The following is a 27,965-nucleotide window of genomic DNA, read 5'->3' on the forward strand; positions in this document are numbered from 1 at the left end:
ATGCTTCGACTTCCAAAGGTTTCGACTTCCAAAGAGCGCCTCGGAATGGATCGCCTTCGCAAGTCAAAGTACCACTGTATAAGGGTCTGGTGACTTCTGTTTCAGTGTATCTGAAGAAGTGTGCATGCACATGAAAGCTCATACCAATGACAAACTTAGTTGGTCCCTAAGGTGCTAGGTAGGACTTTATAGGTTTAGCCTTTCTGGATAGGAAAGCAGAAACGACAAATGTTCTTCTAGGCTAGGGCAATTGGCCGTTGGAATTAAAGGATGGGACCTAATGGAAAACTGGAGGCATTAGTCAGGAGTCACTAAATGTCGTCTGCTGGGGAAAGAATGAGCTACCAAAATGCTTCCTCTTTTGGTCAAGGCTGCTGTACCTGTGTGAAAGGTGAATGTCGATGTTTCACCCTACTGTACCGCTTTTGAACTGTTAAAAAAAAATATGTAAAAAGAATTTTCAGTACCTGATCTAAACAATTTAGCAAGTCACAAAGGCAAGCCCATTGCAGAGCTGGTGTCGGGCAGAATGTGTGAAAACAGGCTGCGAAGGAGTTTGGGCACTCCTGAAGAACAGCTTCTGGACAATTCGGTGGCTGAGTGAGAGATCCTTGGGGGTCGTTGTCCAACTTTATCATACAGTGATCGACTCCTTCAGATACGTTTTTTCTTAGTAAGGTCCTAGTCTTCCCAGTGCAGTCTGCCAGCTTGCTAGTTTCTTCAACAATGGCTTTCCTAGTAGCTGGAAAGAGAAAGACGGTCACTAACAGAATGGCAAACAATAAACCAATCAGATAATTTGACTCTCCTTCCTTGGGATGTTTTTAAGCAGAGGTTGGACGATGGTTGGGTAAGATTGAGTTGAGATTCTTGCATTTCAGAGAATTGGACTAGATAACCCCAGAATCCCTTCCAACTCTACAAGTCGATGGTTCTACGATTCTATGACTTCAGAAGTCGGGGAGAGGGGGATAGATTCTCAGGCTGAGTGTTGCACTGACATCTTACCTGGATGAGGTGGTCTCGTGTGGTACGTCACTGGGTACAGGACCCGGGGCTTGGATGAATCATGTTCTGAAGAAGAGGAGGAGGAGGAGGAGGAGGAGTATGAATGTGATATCCTGCTCTATCACTACCCGAAGGAGTCTCAAAGTGGCTCACAATCGCCTTTCCCTTCCTCCCCCACAACAAACCCTCTGTGAGGTGAGTGGGGCTGAGAGACTTCAGAGAAGCGTGACTGACTAGCCCAAGGTGCAGCTGCATGAGGACGAGCGGGGACGCAAAGGAAAAAGCAAGGGGTGAGATAAGAATCCAATGTCTTTGTTCAGACCAGGTCTCTCCATGGTTGCATCTTTAGCCATCTCACCCCTTGCTTTTCCCTGTAAGGCCAATTGCAGTCGTCAACAGTCGTTTAGGTTTACCACACCTATCAGTCAAACCCCCATTCCCACCACCCTTCTGAGTAATACCCCTCCCCTCCCTCTCACTATATACAGTGGTACCTCGACTTACGGGTGCCTTGACCTACAAAGGTTTCGACTTCCAAAGTCCGCTAACCCGGAAGTATTTTCGCCGCATGCACAAAGCGCAAAATGGATGCTTCGACTTCCAAAGGTTTCGACTTCCAAAGAGCGCCTCGGAACGGATCGCCTTCGCAAGTCAAAGTACCACTGTATAAGGGTCTGGTGACTTCTGTTTCAGTGTATCTGAAGAAGTGTGCATGCACATGAAAGCTCATACCAATGACAAACTTAGTTGGTCCCTAAGGTGCTAGGTAGGTACTTTATAGGTTTAGCCTTTCTGGATAGGAAAGCAGAAACGACAAATGTTCTTCTAGGCTAGGGCAATTGGCCGTTGGAATTAAAGGATGGGACCTAATGGAAAACTGGAGGCATTAGTCAGGAGTCACTAAATGTCGTCTGCTGGGGAAAGAATGAGCTACCAAAATGCTTCCTCTTTTGGTCAAGGCCGCTGTACCTGTGTGAAAGGTGAATGTCGATGTTTCACCCTACTGTACCGCTTTTGAACTGTTAAAAAAAAATATGTAAAAAGAATTTTCAGTACCTGATCTAAACAATTTAGCAAGTCACAAAGGCAAGCTCATTGCAGAGCTGGTGTCGGGCAGAATGTGTGAAAACAGGCTGCGAAGGAGTTTGGGCACTCCTGAAGAACAGCTTCTGGACAATTCGGTGGCTGAGTGAGATATCCTTGGGGGTCGTTGTCCAACTTTATCATACAGTGATCGACTCCTTCAGATACTTTTTTTCTTAGTAAGGTCCTAGTCTTCCCAGTGCAGTCTGCCAGCTTGCTAGTTTCTTCAACAATGGCTTTCCTAGTAGCTGGAAAGAGAAAGACGGTCACTAACAAAATGGCAAACAAAAACCAATCAGATAATTTGACTCTCCTTCCTTGGGATGTTTTTAAGCAGAGATTGGACGATGGTTGGGTAAGATTGAGTTGAGATTCTTGCATTTCAGAGAATTGGACTAGATAACCCCAGCATCCCTTCCAACTCTACAAGTCGATGGTTCTACGATTCTATGACTTCAGAAGTCGGGGAGAGGGGGATAGATTCTCAGGCTGAGTGTTGCACTGACATCTTACCTGGATGAGGTGGTCTCGTGTGGTACGTCACTGGGTACAGGACCCGGGGCTTGGATGAATCATGTTCTGAAGAAGAGGAAGAGGAGGAGGAGTATAAATGTGATATCCTGCTCTATCACTACCCGAAGGAGTCTCAAAGTGGCTCACAATCGCCTTTCCCTTCCTCCCCCACAACAAACCCTCTGTGAGGTGAGTGGGGCTGAGAGACTTCAGAGAAGCGTGACTGACTAGCCCAAGGTGCAGCTGCATGAAGAGGAGCGGGGACGCAAAGGAAAAAGCAAGGGGTGAGATAAGAATCCAATGTCTTTGTTCAGACCAGGTCTCTCCATGGTTGCATCTTTAGCCATCTCACCCCTTGCTTTTCCCTGTAAGGCCAATTGCAGTCGTCAACAGTCGTTTAGGTTTACCACACCTATCAGTCAAACCCCCATTCCCACCACCCTTCTGAGTAATACCCCTCCCCTCCCTCTCACTATATACAGTGGTACCTCGACTTACGGGTGCCTTGACCTACAAAGGTTTCGACTTCCAAAGTCCGCTAACCCGGAAGTATTTTCGCCGCATGCACAAAGCGCAAAATGGATGCTTCGACTTCCAAAGGTTTCGACTTCCAAAGAGCGCCTCGGAACGGATCGCCTTCGCAAGTCAAAGTACCACTGTATAAGGGTCTGGTGACTTCTGTTTCAGTGTATCTGAAGAAGTGTGCATGCACATGAAAGCTCATACCAATGACAAACTTAGTTGGTCCCTAAGGTGCTAGGTAGGTACTTTATAGGTTTAGCCTTTCTGGATAGGAAAGCAGAAAAGTAAAATGTTCTTCTAGGCTAGGGCAATTGGCCGTTGGAATTAAAGGATGGGACCTAATGGAAAACTGGAGGCATTAGTCAGGAGTCACTAAATGTCGTCTGCTGGGGAAAGAATGAGCTACCAAAATGCTTCCTCTTTTGGTCAAGGCTGCTGTACCTGTGTGAAAGTTGAATGTCGATGTTTCACCCTACTGTACCGCTTTTGAACTGTTAAAAAAAAAAATGTAAAAAGAATTTTCAGTACCTGATCTAAACAATTTAGCAAGTCACAAAGGCAAGCCCATTGCAGAGCGGGTGTCGGGCAGAATGTGTGAAAACAGGCTGCGAAGGAGTTTGGGCACTCCTGAAGAACAGCTTCTGGACAATTCGGTGGCTGAGTGAGAGATCCTTGGGGGTCGTTGTCCAACTTTATCATACAGTGATCGACTCCTTCAGATACTTTTTTTCTTAGTAAGGTCCTAGTCTTCCCAGTGCAGTCTGCCAGCTTGCTAGTTTCTTCAACAATGGCTTTCCTAGTAGCTGGAAAGAGAAAGACGGTCACTAACAAAATGGCAAACAATAAACCAATCAGATAATTTGACTCTCCTTCCTTGGGATGTTTTTAAGCAGAGGTTGGACGATGGTTGGGTAAGATCGAGTTGAGATTCTTGCATTTCAGAGAATTGGACTAGATAACCCCAGAATCCCTTCCAACTCTACAAGTCGATGGTTCTACGATTCTATGACTTCAAAAGTCGGGGAGAGGGGGATAGATTCTCAGGCTGAGTGTTGCACTGACATCTTACCTGGATGAGGTGGTCTCGTGTGGTACGTCACTGGGTACAGGACCCGGGGCTTGGATAAATCATGTTCTGAAGAAGAGGAGGAGGAGGAGGAGGAGTATGAATGTGATATCCTGCTCTATCACTACCCGAAGGAGTCTCAAAGTGCCTCACAATCGCCTTTCCCTTCCTCCCCCACAACAAACCCTCTGTGAGGTGAGTGGGGCTGAGAGACTTCAGAGAAGTGTGACTGACTAGCCCAAGGTCACCCAGCAGCTGCATGAGGAGGAGCGGGGACGCAAAGGAAAAAGCAAGAGGTGAGATAAGAATCCAATGTCTTTGTTCAGACCAGGTCTCTCCATGGTTGCATCTTTAGCCATCTCACCCCTTGCTTTTCCCTGTAAGGCCAATTGCAGTCGTCAACAGTCGTTTAGGTTTACCACACCTATCAGTCAAACCCCCATTCCCACCACCCTTCTGAGTAATACCCCTCCCCTCCCTCTCACTATATACAGTGGTACCTCGACTTACGGGTGCCTTGACCTACAAAGGTTTCGACTTCCAAAGTCCGCTAACCCGGAAGTATTTTCGCCGCATGCACAAAGCGCAAAATGGATGCTTCGACTTCCAAAGGTTTCGACTTCCAAAGAGCGCCTCGGAACGGATCGCCTTCGCAAGTCAAAGTACCACTGTATAAGGGTCTGGTGACTTCTGTTTCAGTGTATCTGAAGAAGTGTGCATGCACATGAAAGCTCATACCAATGACAAACTTAGTTGGTCCCTAAGGTGCTAGGTAGGTACTTTATAGGTTTAGCCTTTCTGGATAGGAAAGCAGAAAAGTCAAATGTTCTTCTAGGCTAGGGCAATTGGCCGTTGGAATTAAAGGATGGGACCTAATGGAAAACCGGAGGCATTAGTCAGGAGTCACTAAATGTCATCTGCTGGGGAAAGAATGAGCTACCAAAATGGTTCCTCTTTTGGTCAAGGCTGCTGTACCTGTTAAATAAGTTAAATAGTTAAATAGTCCCTGCTTATTTAACTTATATGCAGAATTCATCATGCGAAAGGCTGGACTAGATGAATCCCAAGCCGGAATTAAGATTGCCGGAAGGAATATCAACAACCTCAGATATGCAGATGACACAACCTTGATGGCAGAAAGTGAAGAGGAATTAAAGAGCCTTTTAATGAGGGTGAAAGAGGAGAGCGCAAAATATGGTCTGAAGCTCAATATCAAAAAAACCAAGATCATGGCCACTGGTCCCATCACCTCCTGGCAAATAGAAGGGGAAGAAATGGAGGCAGTGAGAGATTTTACTTTCTTGGGCTCCTTGATCACTGCAGATGGTGACAGCAGTCACGAAATTAAAAGACGCCTGCTTCTCGGGAGAAAAGCAATGACAAACCTAGACTGCATCTTAAAAAGCAGAGACATCACTTTGCCTACAAAGCTCCGTATAGTTAAAGCTGTGGTTTTCCCAGTAGTGATGTATGGAAGTGAGAGCTGGACCATCAAGAAGGCTGATCGCCGAAGAATTGATGCTTTTGAATTATGGTGCTGGAGGAGACTCTTGAGAGTCCCATGGACTGCAAGAAGATCAAACCTATCCATTCTGAAGAAAATCAGTCCTGAGTGCTCCCTGGAAGGACAGACCGTGAAGCTGAGGCTCCAATACTTTGGCCACCTCATGAGAAGAGAAGAATCCTTGGAAAAGACCCTGATGTTGGGAAAGATTGAGGGCACTAGGAGAAGGGGACGGCAGAGGACGAGATGGTTGGACAGTGTTCTCGAAGCTATGAACATGAGTTTGACCAAACTGCGGGAGGCAGTGCAAGACAGGAGTGCCTGGTGTGCTCTGGTCCATGGGGCCACGAAGAGTCGGACACGACTAAACGACTAAACAACAAGCTGTACCTGTGTGAAAGGTGAATGTCGATGTTTCACCCTACTGTACTGCTTTTGAACTGTTAAAAAAAATATGTAAAAAGAATTTTCAGTACCTGATCTAAACAATTTAGCAAGTCACAAAGGCAAGCCCATTGCAGAGCTGGTGTCGGGCAGAATGTGTGAAAACAGGCTGCGAAGGAGTTTGGGCACGAATTCTGGACAATTCGGTGGCTGAGTGAGATATCCTTGGGGGTCGTTGTCCAACTTTATCATACAGTGATCGACTCCTTCAGATACTTTTTTTCTTAGTAAGGTCCTAGTCTTCCCAGTGCAGTCTGCCAGCTTGCTAGTTTCTTCAACAATGGCTTTCCTAGTAGCTGGAAAGAGAAAGACGGTCACTAACAAAATGGCAAACAATAAACCAATCAGATAATTTGACTCTCCTTCCTTGGGATGGTTGTAAGCAGAGGTTGGACGATGGTTGGGTAAGATTGAGTTGAGATTCTTGCATTTCAGAGAATTAGACTAGATAACCCCAGAATCCCTTCCAACTCTACAAGTCGATGGTTCTACGATTCTATGACTTCAGAAGTTGGCGGGAGGGGGATAGATTCTCAGGCTGAGTGTTGCAATGACACATGTTCAACCCTCGGGGGGGGGGGGCTGCATGGCAAAGTAGGTATGACTAAAAAGTGGGTCCATTAAGGAGAATCTGTTTTGGGTCGAGGAGATTCTAAAAGGTTTTGGCTTCACAGAAAAATAGCAGGGTACTCGTGGGAGTGATCAGGATTCTTTTTAGACGGATCGGCCGCAGGGCTGTGCAAGCTGAGGCTACCTGGGGGAGTCGCTTTGCCGCTTCTTGGGGGCTTCCAAGGGGCAGGTGAAGTATTGATACACTGCTTGCTGTTTTGGAACAAAATTGTTCATATTCTCACTCATCTGCGTATTTGGTATTGCTTCTGAATCCCCTTTTAAAAGAAGCACCTTGCCTTTGGCAAAGCAACCACCCAGCAGGTGACCCACAGAAGTGGTGTTTTTTTAATATAAAAATGACAAATTTGGGGGTTGGGGGGAGACTAAAAATCCTTCAGGGCTAGTCATCCCTGGATTCCTCTTTGGAGATTACCTTTCTTTCTAATGCAAACTGTTGCACCATTTATGGTATTTCTTTTAATGTGCAAAAACTGAATAAGTGAAGATGTCATGAGCAAACATTCACACTACTGTATTGAAACTCACTATCACAAACGGATCATGAATAAGGAGAATCCCGGCCTTGTTGCAACGGATTCTTACCGTCTACACAGCAAGAGCCCTGTGTCAAAGGTCTTTAGCAGCTCGCAGCACAGCACTCACGACAGAAAGTGCTCTGCTACAATTTCTATCTTCTTCCTTGGCTTTACTTAAGAGTTGTGACTGTAGGTCACTATCATACTCGCTTCTGCGCGAATACAGAAAAAGACAACGCTTTTCCAACAATGTCACCAGACATATCAAGACTGAAAAGCATCCTTTGGCCTGTCCTATATATACGGGAATATATTCTTCTCTCTCTCTCCCTCTCTCTCTCTCTCTCTCTCTCTCTGTGTGTATGTATGTGTGCAAATAAATATATAAAATATCTCTTTATTTCGGACAGTTTCGAAATAAGAAGAAGAGGAGGAGGAGGAGGAGTATGAATGTGATATCCTGCTCTATCACTACCCGAAGGAGTCTCAAAGTGGCTCACAATCGCCTTTCCCTTCCTCCCCCACAACAAACCCTCTGTGAGGTGAGTGGGGCTGAGAGACTTCAGAAAAGCGTGACTGACTAGCCCAAGGTGCAGCTGCATGAGGAGGAGCGGGGACGCAAAGGAAAAAGCAAGGGGTGAGATAAGAATCCAATGTCTTTGTTCAGACCAGGTCTCTCCATGGTTGCATCTTTAGCCATCTCACCCCTTGCTTTTCCCTGTAAGGCCAATTGCAGTCGTCAACAGTCGTTTAGGTTTACCACACCTATCAGTCAAACCCCCATTCCCACCACCCTTCTGAGTAATACCCCTCCCCTCCCTCTCACTATATACAGTGGTACCTCGACTTACGGGTGCCTTGACCTACAAAGGTTTCGACTTCCAAAGTCCGCTAACGCGGAAGTATTTTCGCCGCATGCACAAAGCGCAAAATGGATGCTTCGACTTCCAAAGGTTTCGACTTCCAAAGAGCACCTCGGAACGGATCGCCTTCGCAAGTCAAAGTACCACTGTATAAGGGTCTGGTGACTTCTGTTTCAGTGTATCTGAAGAAGTGTGCATGCACATGAAAGCTCATACCAATGACAAACTTAGTTGGTCCCTAAGGTGCTAGGTAGGTACTTTATAGGTTTAGCCTTTCTGGATAGGAAAGCAGAAAAGTCAAATGTTCTTCTAGGCTAGGGCAATTGGCCGTTGGAATTAAAGGATGGGACCTAATGGAAAACCGGAGGCATTAGTCAGGAGTCACTAAATGTCATCTGCTGGGGAAAGAATGAGCTACCAAAATGGCTCCTCTTTTGGTCAAGGCTGCTGTACCTGTGTGAAAGGTGAATGTCGATGTTTCACCATACTGTACCGCTTTTGAACTGTTAAAAAAATATGTACAAAGAATTTTCAGTACCTGATCTAAACAATTTAGCAAGTCACAAAGGCAAGCCCATTGCAGAGCGGGTGTCGGGCAGAATGTGTGAAAACAGGCTGCGAAGGAGTTTGGGCACTCCTGAAGAACAGCTTCTGGACAATTCGGTGGCTGAGTGAGAGATCCTTGGGGGTCGTTGTCCAACTTTATCATACAGTGATCGACTCCTTCAGATACTTTTTTTCTTAGTAAGGTCCTAGTCTTCCCAGTGCAGTCTGCCAGCTTGCTAGTTTCTTCAACAATGGCTTTCCTAGTAGCTGGAAAGAGAAAGACGGTCACTAACAAAATGGCAAACAATAAACCAATCAGATAATTTGACTCTCCTTCCTTGGGATGGTTGTAAGCAGAGGTTGGACGATGCTGGGGTAAGATCGAGTTGAGATTCTTGCATTTCAGAGAATTGGACTAGATAACCCCAGAATCCCTTCCAACTCTCCAAGTCGATGGTTCTACGATTCTATGACTTCAGAAGTCGGGGAGAGGGGGATAGATTCTCAGGCTGAGTGTTGCACTGACATCTTACCTGGATGAGGTGGTCTCGTGTGGTACGTCACTGGGTACAGGACCCAGGGCTTGGATAAATCATGTTTTGAAGAAGAAGAAGAAGAAGAGGAAGAGGAGGAGGAGGAGGAGGAGGTGTATGAATGGGATATCCTGCTCTATCGCTACCCGAAGGAGTCTCAAAGTGGCTCACAATCGCCTTTTCCTTCCTCCCCCACAACAAACCCTCTGTGAGGTGAGTGGGGCTGAGAAACTTCAGAGAAGTGTGACTGACTAGCCCAAGGTCACCCAGCAGCTGCATGAGGAGGAGCGGGGACGCAAAGGAAAAAGCAAGGGGTGAGATAAGAATCCAATGTCTTTGTTCAGACCAGGTCTCTCCATGGTTGCATCTTTAGCCATCTCCCCCCTTGCTTTTCCCTGTAAGGCCAATTGCAGTCGTCAACAGTCGTTTAGGTTTACCACACCTATCAGTCAAACCCCCATTCCCACCACCCTTCTGAGTAATACCCCTCCCCTCCCTCTCACTATATACAGTGGTACCTCGACTTACGGGTGCCTTGACCTACAAAGGTTTCGACTTCCAAAGTCCGCTAACCCGGAAGTATTTTCGCCGCATGCACAAAGCGCAAAATGGATGCTTCGACTTCCAAAGGTTTCGACTTCCAAAGAGCGCCTCGGAACGGATCGCCTTCGCAAGTCAAAGTACCACTGTATAAGGGTCTGGTGACTTCTGTTTCAGTGTATCTGAAGAAGTGTGCATGCACATGAAAGCTCATACCAATGACAAACTTAGTTGGTCCCTAAGGTGCTAGGTAGGTACTTTATAGGTTTAGCCTTTCTGGATAGGAAAGCAGAAAAGTAAAATGTTCTTCTAGGCTAGGGCAATTGGCCCTTGGAATTAAAGGATGGGACCTAATGGAAAACCGGAGGCATTAGTCAGGAGTCACTAAATGTCATCTGCTGGGGAAAGAATGAGCTACCAAAATGGTTCCTCTTTTGGTCAAGGCTGCTGTACCTGTGTGAAAGGTGAATGTCGATGTTTCACCCTACTGTACCGCTTTTGAACTGTTAAAAAAAAATATGTAAAAAGAATTTTCAGTACCTGATCTAAACAATTTAGCAAGTCACAAAGGCAAGCCCATTGCAGAGCTGGTGTCGGGCAGAATGTGTGAAAACAGGCTGCGAAGGAGTTTGGGCACTCCTGAAGAACAGCTTCTGGACAATTCGGTGGCTGAGTGAGATATCCTTGGGGGTCATTGTCCAACTTTATCATACAGTGATCGACTCCTTCAGATACTTTTTTTCTTAGTAAGGTCCTAGTCTTCCCAGTGGTTGACTCTCCTCAAGATGTTTTCACTTGGTCTGGGGAGGAACGAAAGGAGACTGAAATGACCACCCACCACCCACGGCTTGGATATCAATTCAGGTTGCCAGCTTTATGCCAACAACAACAAGAACAACAACAATTTATTATTTGTATACCCCGTCCATCTGGCTGGGTCTCCCCAGCCACTCTGGGCGGCTTCCAACAAAGATTAAAATACATTAAAATGTCACACATTAAAAACTTCCCTAAACAGGGAAAATCTAGTACTGTATCTTCATTTCTCTTTACATGCAAGCTTGTTTGATGTAAAACAGTCTTGGCTATGAAGTAAGAATAGAACACCCATGAAATTATTTTTAAGAAGAAAGAAAGAACACAAACGCAAAAGCAAAGCAATCCTGCCTTCGCATCAAAACATTGCAACCAACTGTGCACCTTTCTCAAAGAGCAGCATTCCACCACCCTCCAACGTTGAAAACTAAGGGGAGTTTCAAAAATGGTTTTGTGAGATGGCGTGCAGGTTGCCATATTTTTTTTTAAAAAAAACTTACTCCACCAAGTGCATAGGTACTCCCGAACAAACCTATAGCAATTTGCTCCTGGTTTCATTCTGACAAAATGCAGTGTTTAGAAAAGAGCCACCAAAGATTAAAAGGCGAAAATAAATTCAAATGCAGAAGGAACTAACCACTCAGTTTCAAAAACAGCATTACCCCAAGCATAAGGCAAGTACAAGAAAAGGGTATTTTAACTTCAACACTGAGTTCTACACAAAGCTGTATGTGCAAACAGAAGACCAGAACTTTATCCCCTTTCACATGCATTCAGAAACTGCTGTTGCAGTTTGGGGAGGGGAATCTTCCTTCAATATAAGCCCATATGAAATCACATGAAGTCCATTTTGAAAATTATAGAGAATATAATGTTAAATGTTACATTTTGCACAAAATTATTACCTCTTAGGTATTGGTGCTCTGGTAGAATGTTCCCAAGCTAACCAAGTCCAGGGCAGGTTTAGAGCTGGTGTCAGGGAGAATGTGTGAAAGCAGGCTGCGAAGGAGTTTGGGCACTCCTGAAGAACAGCTTCTGGACAATTCGGTGGCTGAGTGAGATATCCTTGGGGGTCTTTGTCCAACTTTATCATACAGTGATCGACTCCTTCGAGAAAATGAAACCAACAAAACATGAGCAACTCTCAGGGAGTATCAAGTAAGATGCGCGAATACAGAAAAAGACAACGCTTTGCCAACAATGTCACCAGACATATCAAGATTGAAAAGCATCCTTTGGCCTGTCCTATATATACGGTAATATATTCTCCTCTCTCTCTCTCTCTGTGTGTGCAAATAAATATATAAAATATCTCTTCATTGAAGGGCTATTTTGGATATTTTCCCCCAAAAAGCTGCAAAGCAAGCAAAACAACATTTCTAGGTGAAATGTCCGGAATTTGCCGGAAATGCCCGGGATTCCAAAGGTGAAATCACCAGCCAGTGCTCGGAGACATCCCCTGGTTTCTAAAAAGAACAGAGGGTTGTGCTGAAATGATGACTCCCCACTCAAAAGTGCAAAAGGGTGAGGGGCGCACATGTCAACAACCTTAATGAAGTAGATTATAGAAGAGGAAGAGAAAAGGACAGCAGGGTGTGGCGGTGAGTTGTAGGCCAAGGTGGCAGCAATGAAGAGAGAACTCCGTAGGAGCAGGACTGTTGAGGATGTTCCTGCAATCGCCTTCCTTTGTATAATGTCTAAAATGTAGGTACTTTATAGGTTTAGCCTTTCTGGATAGGAAAGCAGAAAAGTCAAATGTTCTTCTAGGCTAGGGCAATTGGCCGTTGGAATTAAAGGATGGGACCTAATGGAAAACCGGAGGCATTAGTCAGGAGTCACTAAATGTCATCTGCTGGGGAAAGAATGAGCTACCAAAATGTTTCATCTTTTGGTCAAGGCTGCTGTACCTGTGTGAAAGGTGAATGTCGATGTTTCACCCTACTGTACCGCTTTTGAACTGTTAAAAAAAAATATGTACAAAGAATTTTCAGTACCTGATCTAAACAATTTAGCAAGTCACAAAGGCAAGCCCATTGCAGAGCTGGTGTCGGGCAGAATGTGTGAAAACAGGCTGTGAAGGAGTTTGGGCACTCCTGAAGAACAGCTTCTGGACAATTCGGTGGCTGAGTGAGATATCCTTGGGGGTCGTTGTCCAACTTTATCATACAGTGATCGACTCCTTCAGATACGTTTTTTCTTAGTAAGGTCCTAGTCTTCCCAGTGCAGTCTGCCAGCTTGCTAGTTTCTTCAACAATGGCTTTCCTAGTAGCTGGAAAGAGAAAGACGGTCACTAACAAAATGGCAAACAATAAACCAATCAGATAATTTGACTCTCCTTCCTTGGGATGTTTTTAAGCAGAGGTTGGACGATGGTTGGGTAAGATCGAGTTGAGATTCTTGCATTTCAGAGAATTGGACTAGATAACCCCAGAATCCCTTCCAACTCTACAAGTTGATGGTTCTACGATTCTATGACTTCAGAAGTTGGCGGGAGGGGGATAGATTCTCAGGCTGAGTGTTGCAATGACACATGTTCAACCCTCGGGGGGGGGGAGGGCTGCATGTCAAAGTAGGTATGACTAAAAAGTGGGTCCATTAAGGAGAATCTGTTTTGGGTCGAGGAGATTCTAAAAGGTTTTGGCTTCACAGAAAAATAGCAGGGTACTCGTGGGAGTGATCAGGATTATTTTTAGACGGATCGGCCGCAGGGCTGTGCAAACTGAGGCTACCTGGGGGAGTCGCTTTGCCGCTTTTTGGGGGCTTCCAAGGGGCAGGTGAAGTATTGATACACTGCTTGCTGTTTTGGAACAAAATCGTTCATCTTCTCACTCATCTGCGTATTTGGTATTGCTTCTGAATCCCCTTTTAAAAGAAGCACCTTGCCTTTGGCAAAGCAACCACCCAGCAGGTGACCCACAGAAGTGGTGTTTTTTTAATATAAAAATGACAAATTTGGGGGTTGGGGGGAGACTAAAAATCCTTCAGGGCTAGTCATCCCTGGATTCCTCTTTGGAGATTACCTTTCTTTCTAATGCAAACTGTTGCACCATTTATGGTATTTCTTTTAATGTGCAAAAACTGAATAAGTGAAGATGTCATGAGCAAACATTCACACTACTGTATTGAAACTCACTATCACAAATGGATCATGAATAAGGAGAATCCCGGGCTTGTTGCAAGGTATTCTTACCGTCTGCACAGCAAGAGCCCTGTGTCAACGGTCTTTAGCAGCTCGCAGCACAGCACTCACGACAGAAAGTGCTCTGCTACAATTTCTATCTTCTTCCTTGGCTTTACTTAAGAGTTGTGACTGTAGGTCACTATCATACTCGCTTCTGCGCGAATACAGAAAAAGACAACGCTTTTCCAACAATGTCACCAGACATATCAAGACTGAAAAGCATCCTTTGGCCTGTCCTATATATACGGGAATATATTCTTCTCTCTCTCTCCCTCTCCCTCTCTCGGTGTGTGTGTGCAAATAAATATATAAAATATCTCTTCATGAAGGGCTATTTCGGACAGTTTCCCCCCGAAAGCTGCAAAGCAAGCAAAACAACATTTCTAAGTGAACTGTCCGGAATTTCCCGGAAATGCCCGAGATTCCAAAGGTGAAATCACCAGCCGGGCGGATTTTGGAAAACTTTGGAAAATGTTTGGGATTTTTGTGTGTGTGTGCTCTATCCACAGTAGCCCCGCTCCTGGATTGAGTTTGGATCTGGAATACTTGATGCCGGTTTAGTTTACAGCAATCTTGTTTGGCACCAGCTTCTCGGGGAAAAGATTGCTCCCTAAAATGTTAATCAGCCAATAATTTAGTCTTCAAAGCCGGGGTTGCGAACCTTTGGCCTGTGAGCCAAATTTAGGCCAGCACAGGTCTCAATTTGACATGTGTAAGGCTCTTTCGTCCAAACCACACCCACCTGTCCCATAATATACGACATCAAGTGTGGGGCACCCAGAGACGTGGCTCCTACGGAAAGCAGGGTTGAAATCACCATCCATCACATGCGGAGCGGTAAAGTTCAACTCCGAGGTATCGACTGCAAGATCACAATGTGGTGATCCAAAAATGTGTTGTCCCTCCTACCAGGCAAAAGTGGCCGAGCCAATTGAGGTCCCAACCCCCCGATACATATCCCACGTTCCACGTTCTTTGGCTTTTACATGAACAGGGCAAACACATGATGAAACATAACACAACGGCTGCCATCATGTCCATAGTTTAGCCCTCAAACACCTCTGGGTCGGTTCCCATTCTCTTGACCATATGCAGCATGATGCCCAAAATGACTTACTTTCACGAAACGAGCATCTTACCTGGATGAGGTGGTCTCGTGTGGTACGTCACTGGGTACAGGACCCGGGGCTTGGATGAATCATGTTCTGAAGAAGAGGAGGAGGAGGAGGAGGAGTATGAATGTTATATCCTGCTCTATCACTACCCGAAGGAGTCTCAAAGTGGCTCACAATCGCCTTTCCCTTCCTCCCCCGCAACAAACCCTCTGTGAGATGAGTGGGGCTGAGAGACTTCAGAGAAGCGTGACTGACTAGCCCAAGGTGCAGCTGCATGAGGAGGAGCGGGGACGCAAAGGAAAAAGCAAGGGGTGAGATAAGAATCCAATGTCTTTGTTCAGACCAGGTCTCTCCATGGTTGCATCTTTAGCCATCTCACCCCTTGCTTTTCCCTGTAAGGCCAATTGCAGTCGTCAACAGTCGTTTAGGTTTACCACACCTATCAGTCAAACCCCCATTCCCACCACCCTTCTGAGTAATACCCCTCCCCTCCCTCTCACGATATACAGTGGTACCTCGACTTACGGGTGCCTTGACCTACAAAGGTTTCGACTTCCAAAGTCCGCTAACCCGGAAGTATTTTCGCCGCATGCACAAAGCGCAAAATGGATGCTTCGACTTCCAAAGGTTTCGACTTCCAAAGAGCGCCTCGGAACGGATCGCCTTCGCAAGTCAAAGTACCACTGTATAAGGGTCTGGTGACTTCTGTTTCAGTGTATCTGAAGAAGTGTGCATGCACATGAAAGCTCATACCAATGACAAACTTAGTTGGTCCCTAAGGTGCTAGGTAGGTACTTTATAGGTTTAGCCTTTCTGGATAGGAAAGCAGAAAAGTCAAATGTTCTTCTAGGCTAGGGCAATTGGCCGTTGGAATTAAAGGATGGGACCTAATGGAAAACCGGAGGCATTAGTCAGGAGTCACTAAATGTCATCTGCTGGGGAAAGAATGAGCTACCAAAATGGCTCCTCTTTTGGTCAAGGCTGCTGTACCTGTGTGAAAGGTGAATGTCGATGTTTCACCCTACTGTACCGCTTTTGAACTGTTAAAAAAAAATATGTAAAAAGAATTTTCAGTACCTGATCTAAACAATTTAGCAAGTCACAAAGGCAAGCCCATTGCAGAGCTGGTGTCGGGCAGAATGTGTGAAAACAGGCTGCGAAGGAGTTTGGGCACTCCTGAAGAACAGCTTCTGGACAATTCGGTGGCTGAGTGAGAGATCCTTGGGGGTCGTTGTCCAACTTTATCATACAGTGATCGACTCCTTCAGATACTTTTTTTCTTAGTAAGGTCCTAGTCTTCCCAGTGGTTGACTCTCCTCAAGATGTTTTCACTTGGTCTAGGGAGGAAAGAAAGGAGACTGAAATGACCACCCACCACCCACGGCTTGGATATCAATTCAGGTTGTCAGCTTTATGCCAACAACAGCAACAACAACATCAATGTATTATTTGTATACCCCGCCCATCTGGCTGGGTCTCCCCAGCCACTCTGGGCGGCTTCCAACAAAGATTAAAATACATTAAAATGTCACACATTAAAAACTTCCCTAAACAGGGAAAATCTAGTACTGTATCTTCATTTCTCTTTACATGCAAGCTTGTTTGATGTAAAACAGTCTTGGCTATGAAGTAAGAATAGAACACCCATGAAATTATTTTTAAGAAGAAAGAAAGAACACAAACGCAAAAGCAAAGCAATCCTGCCTTCGCATCAAAACATTGCAACCAACTGTGCACCTTTCTCAAAGAGCAGCATTCCACCACCCTCCAACGTTGAAAACTAAGGGGAGTTTCAAAAATGGTTTTGTGAGATGGCGTGTAGGTTGCCATAATTTTTTTTTCTTTTTTTTACTATAATAGGACGTTCTAAGATAAAGTAATGATAGCTGGAAACAAAATTTATTTATATTTTCGTCTTGTATAAAATGATTAAAAACTTTAACTTTGCTTCAAAATGCGAGTTTTTGGCTTTTTTAAAAGTGTTTTTCAAACAGATCTCAATTTACCAAGCTAATCATCAACCAATCATAAAAATAATTGCATATTTGGATTCCTCATGTGCAATAACATATTTTTAGAACCCCTCATTGAGCAAATTCACAAAAATAAATAAATTCGTCCTTAAATGACACACCCTACTGCCGCAGTGTCTAAGCAGTTCCTCGCTGGCAGCCACCGCAGCAGTGGACACAGCCACGTCCAAGTCTCCCTGAAGGTCCAGGAGAGCTGCAACAGAAGAAGGAACATGAGAACCACAGCAGAGTCCTCCTGGATCAGGCCAATGTCCTGCGTCCTGTTCTCAGAATGGACAACCAGATGCGCCAACCGGAAACCCAGAAGTGGGACCCAAGCACCAGAGCCCGGTTCCCTCCTGTGGTTTCCCGCAACTGGTGCTCAGAAGCCGAGCCATTGTGGCCAGGAGCCATTGCCAGCCTCTCCTCCAATCCTCTCTCCACGCCAGAACAGGGTTATAAATCACAGAGTGTAGAGATCTTTAAAGAGATAAATTCAAAGGAGGGACAGGGATATGTGTTGTCAGGAGCAAGGACAGAAGGAGCTGCCAGGAACAGAGTTAGGCCCATTCGCTTGCGGAGCTCAGGATTGTTGACGTGGAAGAGGTTTCTAGGATTAAGCTAGAGAAGACAGGACTGGCCGTTTTTTGTTTCTAGGGGCTACATTGATGTGGAAATGAGGAGAATTTTTTGGGGGGGAAACCCCTTACCATTGGCTGATGGGAGTTGTAGTCCAACAACACCAGGAGGGGGCTGATGTACAGGACAGGAGAATTGCAAAACAGCGGGGTTGCAATGGCAAAGAAAAGCAGCCTGGGAAGGGAGCTGGGCTCCAGTGAAAGGTCTTTAAAATATGTTTCTGGGTGTAAGGAATTAAAATCTGCTGTTGTTTTTGGGACTGAACAACATTTAGCATGGTAAGTCTATGTCTGAAGAAGCAGCAGAAAAAAACTGCTTTTGGAAAAATGCTTTGATCCTTACTCACCCCGATAAATGGCATCAATTTCTTTGCTGCTCACCACGTCAGGTTTCAAATATTGTGCATTGAACCCTAGACAGAGCAATAGAAAATGATCAGTTCCTGCGTTTGATACTTTGTCCAGCTTAAAAACATTCATCAGACCGGAGGCCGAGAGGCTGTTGGTACTCTATTAGGGGGGGGGGGGGCTAACAACTTCCGGATCACTTTAACCATTTGCTGGTTTAATGGTAGGAACTTAGGAAGCTGACTAGTGCTGGGTCAAAGCATTGCTCTATCCAGCTCAGGACCGTCTACACTGCCTAACAGGGGCTCTCCAGGATTTCTTGCAGGGCAAATGGTGTGGTGTAGTGGGGGCTACTGGGGGGATTGCCCCGGGCACAAAAAGCTTCAGGGGCGCACCTCTGTTTTAATACAGGCAATCCTCGTTTTGCCTAAAGCATTCCACCCCACCCTTGTTCCGCCCTGCCGTACCCCACCTCCATTTGACCCTTGCTCTGCCCTTTCAGTGACATCTTAATGATGTTTTGGTGACGTTTCTGGGTCACCTCCACTGCGCTGGGTGCACCAATCGCAAGAAACCAGTCACTGCCTGTATTTAAAAGTGGTAGCCCACCCTGGGACTTTGGAGCATGGGGCGGGTAAACAACAACAACAACATTGTTTTCAATTACCAGTTAAAAGGGCCGCTGCCTCCCGAATTTCTGGCTTCGTGAAGCGCAGCAGCTCCCGCAGCTCCCGGAGGACCCCCGGCAGCTTCTTGGTGTACCTAGACAACTGGGGACGGGAAAGGCAGAAAGGCAACCCAGGTTCCAGATTAGTCTTTTGTTAAACTCCAGCTTCTTAACGCATTAATGTACCTATGGGACCGCCTCCCCTGGTATGCCCCACGGAGGACCTTAAGGTCCATAAAGAACAACCCTTTGGGGGTCCCGAGCCTCAAGGAGGACCAGGGCCTTTTCAGCACTGGCCCCGACTTGGTGGAACGCTCTGTCACGAGAGACCAGGGCCCTGCGGGATTGGACATCTTTCTGCAGGGCCTGCAAGATGGAGCTGTTCCCCCTGGCCTTTGGCTTGGACTCACTCTGACCCCTTATGTGGGATTTGGTATATACATTTCCCCTTGGCTTTTTTGCTGGCCCATGTAGGACTATTTCAAAACAATTTGAGTTAGCAAAGCAAACATACTTGGTACACTTAGACCTGAGAAACCTCGGTAAGCTACCTTTGTTTTTTACAAGTATTATAACTCTGTTTGTAGAAAACTACAAGTATTCCTGTAACAAGGACTATTATATTTTGTAAGAGGATTTCTTATTTAAGTTTAGACAAGCCTTTTGTACGTTACAAGCAGTTTAAATCTTGATTTAGAAAGCAGACTATAAGGTTGAAGTTATGTTGATCACTCACAGATATATCAGTAATGTTATTTGAATACAGTCTCTGTCCTTTTTATTTGTTAAAACCTTATATCTAAAGAGTTGAATAATTTCTCATTACAAGATTTATGTTAACTTTTACATTCCAGCTGATGAAGAATCATCGAAACAGGGCCTTGTCCTGATGTTGATGTTCACTGGAAGGTATCCTGAATAAAACTTTGTGAAGAATTTTTGAAATTATCCTTTCTGGCCCGAGTTCTTGTAATTTTTTGTTTACTTTTGAACTTACCAAGAACTCCAATTTCTACTGTAATTCAATATGGCCCATGTAGGACTAGCATGGATAGCTGGCTCGGGTGGGTATCTGATGTTTCCTCCCTGTATGGTCTTGATTTATGGGCTAATCCTGAGCCTGCCTTTTAAGCTGTATTTTAAGTAACTGTTGGTTTGTTGTTGTTTTCTTCTACTACATTTTACTGTAATTTCTATTTGGTGTTAGCTGCCCTGAGCCCAGCTCTGGCCAGGGAGGGCGGGGTATAAATAATATTGTAATAATAATAATAATAATAATAATAATAATAATAATAATAATAATAATCTCTCACCGCCAGGGGGTCCTCCAGGATGTAGCCCAGCCCCCTCATGCTGCCCATCTGCATGAGGGGGCTGGGGGCCACCATCCACTCAATCAAGGTGTCCATAATGTATTGGAGACTGAACAGGCGGCCGATCTCTGGGTGAAAAAGGAGCTGAGAAAGAAAGAAAACACTTGATGGTGTGCAAGGCCAAAGAAAGTGTCGCGAAAAGCCAAGTTCACTACCCCAGACCCTCCAAGTGTCCTGATTTCCCAGGGACAGCCCCGGAGGTACGAAAGCCAACCGGCTTCTGCTTTGATCCCGGAATGGCCCTCTGTCCCCTGCCAGAGCTGCTGCCACCGAGCTTGGGGAGGAGGATGAGGAGGATGAGCCAGAGCTTGTCCCCAAGGACAGTGGCGGCTGCCCCTCCATGGCCTCTCCGTGGCCACTGCTTCTGGCCTCCTCCCTTGGGCAGCACTGGGGGGGGGGGTGCAAGCCATGGTCGTTCAGGCTGTGACATTTCAGCACGGAAAAGGCGAAGGAAACCCAAATGTTATTATATATACATACGGTGAGGAAAAACGGGAGGGGAAACAAAAATTAAAGCACAGCCACCAACGCAGCAGAAAAGCAAGATAGGAAGAAGAGGGCTGGGGAGGTAGATCTTTGCTTCACCAGGGGGAAGATAATATACCGGTAGATCAGTGAGCTTGGTGTGTCAAAATGCGCCCAAAAACTGAGCATAACTCGGGTGGTGTGTCACTTGGAGGAAAACACCATAACTTCACGATATTTATAGTTCAAATAACAAAAATGTCTCATTGTAATATATATATAACTGTCTTTAATAAACCAAAAACTAATTCTTTAACTTTTTTTTTATTTAAAAAATATGTTAAAAGGGGGACAAATAAGGCGAAACCCAGAGGTCTTTCCCAGTGGGACTCTGGGCTCAGGCCTTCCTCCAAGGGGTTGGGGCTGTGCCTCCTGGTGGTCCTCTTCAGCCCACCTCTCCCCTCACTCCCACTCCTGGAGAGGAGGTTGAAGAGGCATTGGGGTTGACCCCCTCTTCCCCTTGCGTTTCGTTTTGCACCCACCTCGGTCTCCTGCTTCAGTCTCCCAGATCTTTAACAGCTTCCCGGCTTTGTTCCACCCAGTATTTTAATTATTATTAATTTTTTTTAAGAAAAGGCTCCCCTCTCAAAAAGAGTCAGACAAGCAGGTTTCAATTCAAAGGCAGGCCAACCAGCAGTCAAACAACAGTGAGACAAGTGGGAGTGGGGGGTGAGAAGTGGGGTAGGTGAGGATGATAAGGAGGAGATGAGTAAAGGTGTATAAAATGAAGGGGGGAGTCTATGTCTTACAAGTGGGAGATGGGGTGATAATAGTGATGTAGAAGGGTTGATATTGGGGGAGGGGGAAAGGGTTTTTCTCTTTTAATGAAGTTAAAAAGTAAAAGTAAGAATAATACTGTAATGGTAACAAAAAATGTGGGAAGAAAAAAATTAAACGGTAAAAAGTATAGCTAAAGGGGAGAAAAAAAGATGCTTCAAGGTTAGGAAAAAACCAAAATCAACTTAAACTCCAAGAGCAACTTAAAAATTAACAATGTGGGGAGACCCCCTCCCAAGGAATTGCCAGTTCTGAATATGTGCACAGTTGCTTAAAAGTTGTAGGAATCCAAAAATAAAGGAGGCTGAAATACTAGCGTTCCCCTCCATAGCTCCAACACTCCCCCCCCCCCAGAGGACAGGGCAACTGCTGGCAAGGAATCCCCCCAGGCAGGGAATCCCCCAGACTCAAGTAAAGAAAAGAGGCAGTGGAGGAGACAGTGACCGGCCATGTGCTCCAACGAAAGCAAGCAGCCAGCACACAATACTCTGCGGAGATAGGGCAAAGAATTGCAGAGCGATAATAAAAATGAACACACAAACACCCCCACACCCCCACTGGGCTACTCTCACAACAGCTACCAAGCCAATACTTAGCCAAGAGAGAAGGAGGAAGGTAATACCCAGGATCAAAACTAGGGGGGGGGGGCAAGAGAGGGGAAGAGAGAGAGAGGGAGGGAAGAGACGGAAGGAAGGAAGAGACGGAAGGAAGGAAGGAAGGGGTGAGAGAGAGAGAGAAAAGGAAGAAAGAAAGAGGGGGGAAGGAAGGAAGGAGCTCCTGTCCGCCCCCCCCCCCAGCTCAGGCTGCTCCTCCCCCCTCCCCCCTTCCCCCCTGTCGTTGGCTGCAGCCTCAGAGGGGGCGAAAACAGCCCGATTTCCATAACCCGCAGCGACTTTTCCCCTTCAGTTTTTGGAGGGGAAAAGTGCGGGTTACGGTCCGTAAAATACGGTAATTGTTTTTTGCTTCTGGGGGGGCAGCTCCCCCCTGCCCCTCGCTGGGTACGCCCATGGGAGGAGAAGAGGCTGCAGCCGCCCAAGCCCAGCCCTGTGTGCCACACAGAGGTTCAAAGCAGGAGCGCCTGCAGGCCTTCCTTCCCCGTTTCCGACTCTCACCTCGGAGAAGAAGGCCATCCCAACTGCCCTCTCTTTAGCGTCCAGGCGGTGCAAGTAGTCGTTGGCCTGTTTGAAAGTCGTTCTGAGGTGCACTTTGGAGCATGTGAACAAGGTCCTGAAACATCAAAATCAGAGGATGCAGAAGCCTGAAGCTGGCATAATAATAATAATAATAATAATAATAATAATAATAATAATAATAATACTTCCTTACTTGCACCCCGCCCACCCTCTGCTCCTCTCCAATTTCACCCAAGTTCTATCTACGGTAGCTAGATCTGTCAAGGCAGGGATGCTTGAGAGTGCAGGGCAGTATCCTGCAAATCAATCTCCAAACCAGCAGAGTTTGCTGAAGACAGGGGGAAGGGGAAGGGGAAGGTCCAGGCTCCTGCCTAACTCTGAGCCGGCAGGAAACAGCCCAGATCTAAAGGGTGCAAAACAAGAGTGTTTCTTTCGAGCCAACCCCAGAATCCAGATTTGCTCTTCCGGATTTCATTCCAACCCCCCTGCAGGCAGGATCTGGTCTGCCCTGTTCGACTTAGGAAACACTGGTGAATGCAAACGGATGTAGAGGAGAGTGGTAAAGGGGGGGGGGATTCCCTCTTGACCCCGCCCGGCCTGTGACGCTTGAGAGATGTCTTTTCAGGACGCAGCCTATTCCTGCCTTGGCCATTTGTTTCAGCTGATCTACAGGCTGACATTGAAATGCCTCCTGGAGAATCCATGGAATGGTCATAATATTACCACTCGACCTCTTCGATTGGCGGAAGTGGCACTATTTCAGGCACCACAGAATGCCTGCTCTGCGTTTGTAAGAACATGGAGTGTGTCAGCACCTCAACTTTGGAGAGCAAACAGACACCTTCCCTGTATGAACATTCTTGTTGAGACCAGCCTACCCAGATGATTCGAAAGCTGGTGCAAATGTTCATCTGGTTAGTTTTTCTCATGGCTCTTTTAATCTCTTGGAAGTTTGTTTGTTTTATTACAATCAAACAGCATACACATTTCATGAAATCAAGAGTAAGTTGATCCCCATTTCCCAGAAAGCAGGCCTCCCCTGCCAGCCCTTTTCACCAACTTACCTTATCAGAAGACGAATGCCTTGGAAAAAGCCTCCTGGACTTGCCAGCATCTCCCAGCACCTTTCCTCCCGCAATGTGCTGTATTCTTTGGCGTAGCCACCAGTGCGGATGAGGTCTTGCAGGGCCTGCACAGTGGTCCTGAATCAAGGGAAAGAATGAAGAAGATTCTATTTATTCATTTATCCATTAAAAAAACTGTATCCTGCCGTCACCCGTAGATCTCGGGGCAAACACAAGATAAAAAGCACCAAAGAAATCATAGAAGCCGGAACAAAGCCGAGCAATGGAAAGGGCGTCGGGTGTTAATCCGCCCATGGCCGGACTGAAGAGGAACCTTTTTGCCTGGCATCTAAAGGTATCTAAGGAAGGCACCAGGCAAGCCTCCCTGGGGAAGAGCGTCCCACTCATGGGGAGCCACCACAGAAAAGGCCCCACCCGCCGGACTTCTCGTGGAGGAGGCACATGAAGAGGGGCCTCCGATGATGGGTAGCTTCACCTGGGGAGTTGGAGGTCCTTGGCAGCTTGCAGTCTTGAGCTGCTTGGCCTGATGGATCCAGCCACAACCCCCAGCTCCCCCAGCCTCCCTCCCACATCTTTCCAGCACGTGATGGAGACTTCAGGTTCCATGGCACCCCAATCAGCCCATCCATCGTGCGGGCGGGAGAGTCTCCAACATCCCTTCCCATCCTAGTGTCCTTCCGATGTTTTGGACTACAACAACTCGCATCTTCAGCCCAGTTGCGCTGGCTGGGGCTGGTGGGAGTTGTGCTCCAAAAGGACTGAAGAGCACAGGGCTTGGGGAAGCAGGGCCTCCATCTCCAAATGAAGCCTATCTCTTTGGTGAGGGCTGAGCCATGACGGCCACGGGTCAGGCTTGCAAGCGCCCAGAGAGAGAAGGGAGGGAGGGCCACCCCAAATGTATTAGCAGGTCCCTTACGCCAGCGGGTCGAGGCGGGGGCCAGCTATACTTCTTCTGCTCGCCCCAAGCAAGAAGTATAGCTGGGTGGCCAGGGCAAGCAGGAGGTGGCCGAACTTGTCCTCCACTATAGCTCCAGCCTCAGGTAGCGACAGCAGCCAGCACAAAACGTTGGTAGCCTGGAGGGAAAAGGACAGGAGAACAGCGTTCAGGCCAAGATCTCCCAGACCCCTGCTCCATCTCTCTCCGTATTGTCTACGCTGACTAGCAGTGGCTGTCCAGGGTTTCAGGCGAGGGACACCCAACCGTGGAGATGCTGGGGCCCTTCTCATACAAAGCAGGTGCGCTGCCACTGAGCCAGGGCTGTGCTCCAGAAGACCCCCCCCCCAGGCCCCCTTGCTTTCTCTTTTCTGCTGCCAATTCTTTATATTTCTTATTTCTCCATTCTTATATTTCGATGGGTCTTAGGAAGGACTACGGACACCCCAAAATATCCCGGCCTGCTCTTAGAAATCAGCAGGTGTCCCCCCCCCTGCTACCAGATGAGCCTTTCCTGCCCCACAGCGATGGACCACTAAGATGCTGCTAAGCAGAACACCCCCCCCCTGCAAGAAGCCCCCAGCCCCATCCAGCTCCCATTCAAGAACAACCCAGGAGAGAGAAACGGAGGGGCTTCGTACCACCATTGGCATGACAGAAGTGCTGCGTCGCCTGTAAGTGACCTCTGCATTGGGGTCTTCATTTTGTAGCCTTTGAAGGAGGGGTCTCAGCAGCTTGGGGCGGCAATACGCATTGGCCGCCAAGGCCTTCCAGATGGCTGCAGCTTGTCTGCAATTTTTCAAAAGAGAATTTTTATTTCCCCCCGTTTCTTAAAAAAAGTCAGGCCTTTTCTGTTTTCTCTACATTGCACATACATTACCAAAGAAAGAAATGACAACTCAACTCGGAGCACAATTTTTTGCACGTACGAGATTCAATATAAATAAATATAAATGAAGAAACCCCTTAAATTTAGCCCTCCCCATTTCCACATCACGAAAACTTTGCACATTGGCATATATACCTTTTGCAAAGCAATCTCCCCTAATTTTATGTCTTCCTATATGTTATTTCCACCACCAGTTCATGCATTTGTGTGTTGTGTTTTGTGTGTGTGTGTGTGTGTTTTGTGTGTGTGTTACTTGACTGGAGAACTGCATTGAAAAATTCAGAATAGTGTGAATTTTGAAATAGGACAGTTCTCATTTTGGAAACGGCAAATGATGTAAGCTCTCACTTCAAAGTGACCCAAACTGAATTTGTTCCCTGTCCCTCGCAACTGTCCAGAAGGGGTGTGTGAGTGTGTGTGTGTGTGTGGGTGGGTGGGTGTGAGTGTGGAAAACCTGGCATGGCTTCCATCTGAATCTTGAACAGAGGTTTGAGCCACAGTGGGTACTGCTTTTCCCACAGAGGAAGCAGCTTCCCGAGGGCAGAAAGTTGCCAACTCTACTTCAAAAACCTGGGAGATGCCACAGAGTTGGGAAATCCCCACCCGTGGCTGATGGGCTGTGGCCTGGCTTGGCGGATCGAGGTTATGCAGGGCATCTGAGACGTCCTGAGATTTGCAGGCAAAATGGATCTATCCCCCGCAACACAGTCATCTCTTAGAGATCCTTACTCATCACAGTCCATCGAGCAGTCCAAGAGGCTGTCGACCACTGGGTTCAGACGCTTCGTGGCGAGGTTGACGACTGCCATGAGAGCCTCTTCTTTTGCCCGGGAGTCTGGGATCCTCAGGAGATGGTTGTAAATCTCCTTGACAACCATGGGCAGCTGGAAGAAGATAAAAGAAGAAGACCGGGATAAGAAAGTGTGGTGGACCTGAAAGAAAACGAGGGATTTGGGGGAAATGATAAAAAAGATGTTCAGAGTGTTTATACCCCCTCCCCAAAGAAAAAGAAACAACACAAAAGTGAAGATTTGGGGGTTCTAGGGACAGAATTTCCCCCAAAGACGGTTAAGTTATTTGTGTCTTTAACTACAGCAGCTAGGATTCTCTATGCACAGAAATGGAAAGATGAAGAAGTTCAAAAGAATGGATAAGCAAAGCTGGGAACTAAAATAAGAGAACTTCACCACGACTGTTTGATGTTTAATGGAAGTCTTCTGAGAACTATTTGAAGAAATATTATAATATCACAAATCCGCAAGCAGGATTTGAACTGAGCAATGGAAATAATGAGAGATTATTGTATTTTTGCTATGATACAAAAGAGGGAAGTAAGGGTGCAGCAATGTGATAGAATAAAGAAACAGCATGGAAAATGGGATGGAAAGTAGGAAAAAGAAAGGAAAATTTATTATGTATTGGAATTTTATGTGAAATTGTGGAAATTTTTATTTTTATTTTTTTTAATACCAGGATGAGAAAGAAATGACTATTTGTTTATTTGTTTGTTTGAAAACATGTATTTAGATTTTCAAAATAGCTTACAAAAGAGAACCAGAGAAGAAATATAAAACAGATCAAAGAGCCGGCTTAACTCATCTCTCCTGTTAAGTTAGGAAGCTGCACCTTGCAATAGCACGGTCCATGAACCTCTGTGTTGCTCACATTGTGTTTCCTTTGCATTGACAAATTAAAATACAGTCATACCTCGGTTTAAGTATGCTTCGGTTTGAGTATTTCAGTTTAAGTACTCGGCGGACCCATCTGGAACGGATTAATCCACTTTCCATCACTTTCCATGGGAAAGTTTGCTTCAGGTTAAGTACAGACTTCCAGAACCAATTGTGTACTTAAACCGAGGTACCACTGTACTGTCATAGCAGACAGCGAGATAAAAAAACATGGTGGTTGGTTTTTGGAAGCCGAACTGCAGCAGAATGGAAACAGAGGCAAACCGATGCTGTGAGGGACAAGGGGTATCGCGAAGCCCCTCCCCTCCTGAGTTCCAGCCCAGCCCTGAGCGAGGCTGAAAAGAGGGAAAGCTCCAGCTCAAGTGGGGAAACAGGAAGTGGTGTCCAAGGCTCTGGCAGGGTAGAAGAGCCATCGTCCCAGGTGGGACAGGAAGGGGGAAGGAAGGGGGGCAGACCCGTCCCCCCAACTCCGGAATTGCGCAGAAAGCGTCGGGGGAAGAGGATGGGTCTCCCCAAGTTGTTATGCTGGCGCAAGACGCGCCAAAAGCCACTTGGAGGTTCTGATTCAAGCTGAGCAGATGTGTCTTTGTAAATAGCACCGCCATTAGCACTGTAAATACTCAGCACCAATAAAAGATAAAATGCAGAGCTGTGTAGAGTCGTTACTCTGAAGTAGCCCACTCCGGCCACCGTGACAGATGCCTTCTTACATCCCTAGAAACAAGCAAATTCTACATCCTGCTCCCCCCGCCTCCATTTGGAGCCTTACATCTTCCATGTCCATCCCGCATTCCTCAAGGAAGGAACTCAGCAGGACTCCCGCGGCCTGCGAGATGGCTCGGTCTTCTACGGCCAAGTTGTCAATTGCCGTCAGCACAACTTCATTAACCTGGCTCGGCGTGAGGTGCTCCCCAAAGGCCTGGCACAAAGAAGAAAGAAGAGGGAGTTTTCTTCTGCTCCACATCTGACCACTTTTCAGTAGCCCAAACAAAGTGAAAGACATCTCCACTC

At 46.4% G+C, this 27,965-nt stretch overlaps 2 protein-coding genes across 2 annotated transcripts in view; both read right to left on the reverse strand.

Annotated features, from left to right (window-relative positions):
• LOC148684498 (maestro heat-like repeat family member 5) overlaps positions 1-27,965 on the reverse strand; it is a 439,917-nt gene that overhangs the window by 123,995 nt on the left and 287,957 nt on the right. The window contains exons 17-19 of the mRNA XM_088652738.1: positions 25,016-25,163; positions 24,357-24,514; positions 23,420-23,557 (exon numbers count right to left, since the gene is read on the reverse strand). Of these exons, the coding sequence (XP_088508864.1) occupies positions 23,420-23,557; positions 24,357-24,514; positions 25,016-25,163 (444 nt within the window). The remainder of the gene's footprint in view (positions 1-23,419; positions 23,558-24,356; positions 24,515-25,015; positions 25,164-27,965) is intronic.
• LOC148684501 (maestro heat-like repeat family member 5) overlaps positions 25,808-27,965 on the reverse strand; it is a 50,331-nt gene continuing 48,173 nt past the window's right edge. Inside the window, exons 13-14 of the mRNA XM_088653158.1 lie at positions 27,724-27,873; positions 25,808-26,147 (exon numbers count right to left, since the gene is read on the reverse strand). Coding sequence (XP_088509284.1) covers positions 25,989-26,147; positions 27,724-27,873 — 309 coding nt within the window. The 3' untranslated portion in view covers positions 25,808-25,988. The remainder of the gene's footprint in view (positions 26,148-27,723; positions 27,874-27,965) is intronic.

Source organism: Zootoca vivipara, chromosome 10, assembly GCF_965207765.1.
Source record: "Zootoca vivipara chromosome 10, rZooViv2.hap1.1, whole genome shotgun sequence".
Classification (NCBI taxonomy): Eukaryota; Metazoa; Chordata; class Lepidosauria; order Squamata; family Lacertidae; genus Zootoca; species Zootoca vivipara.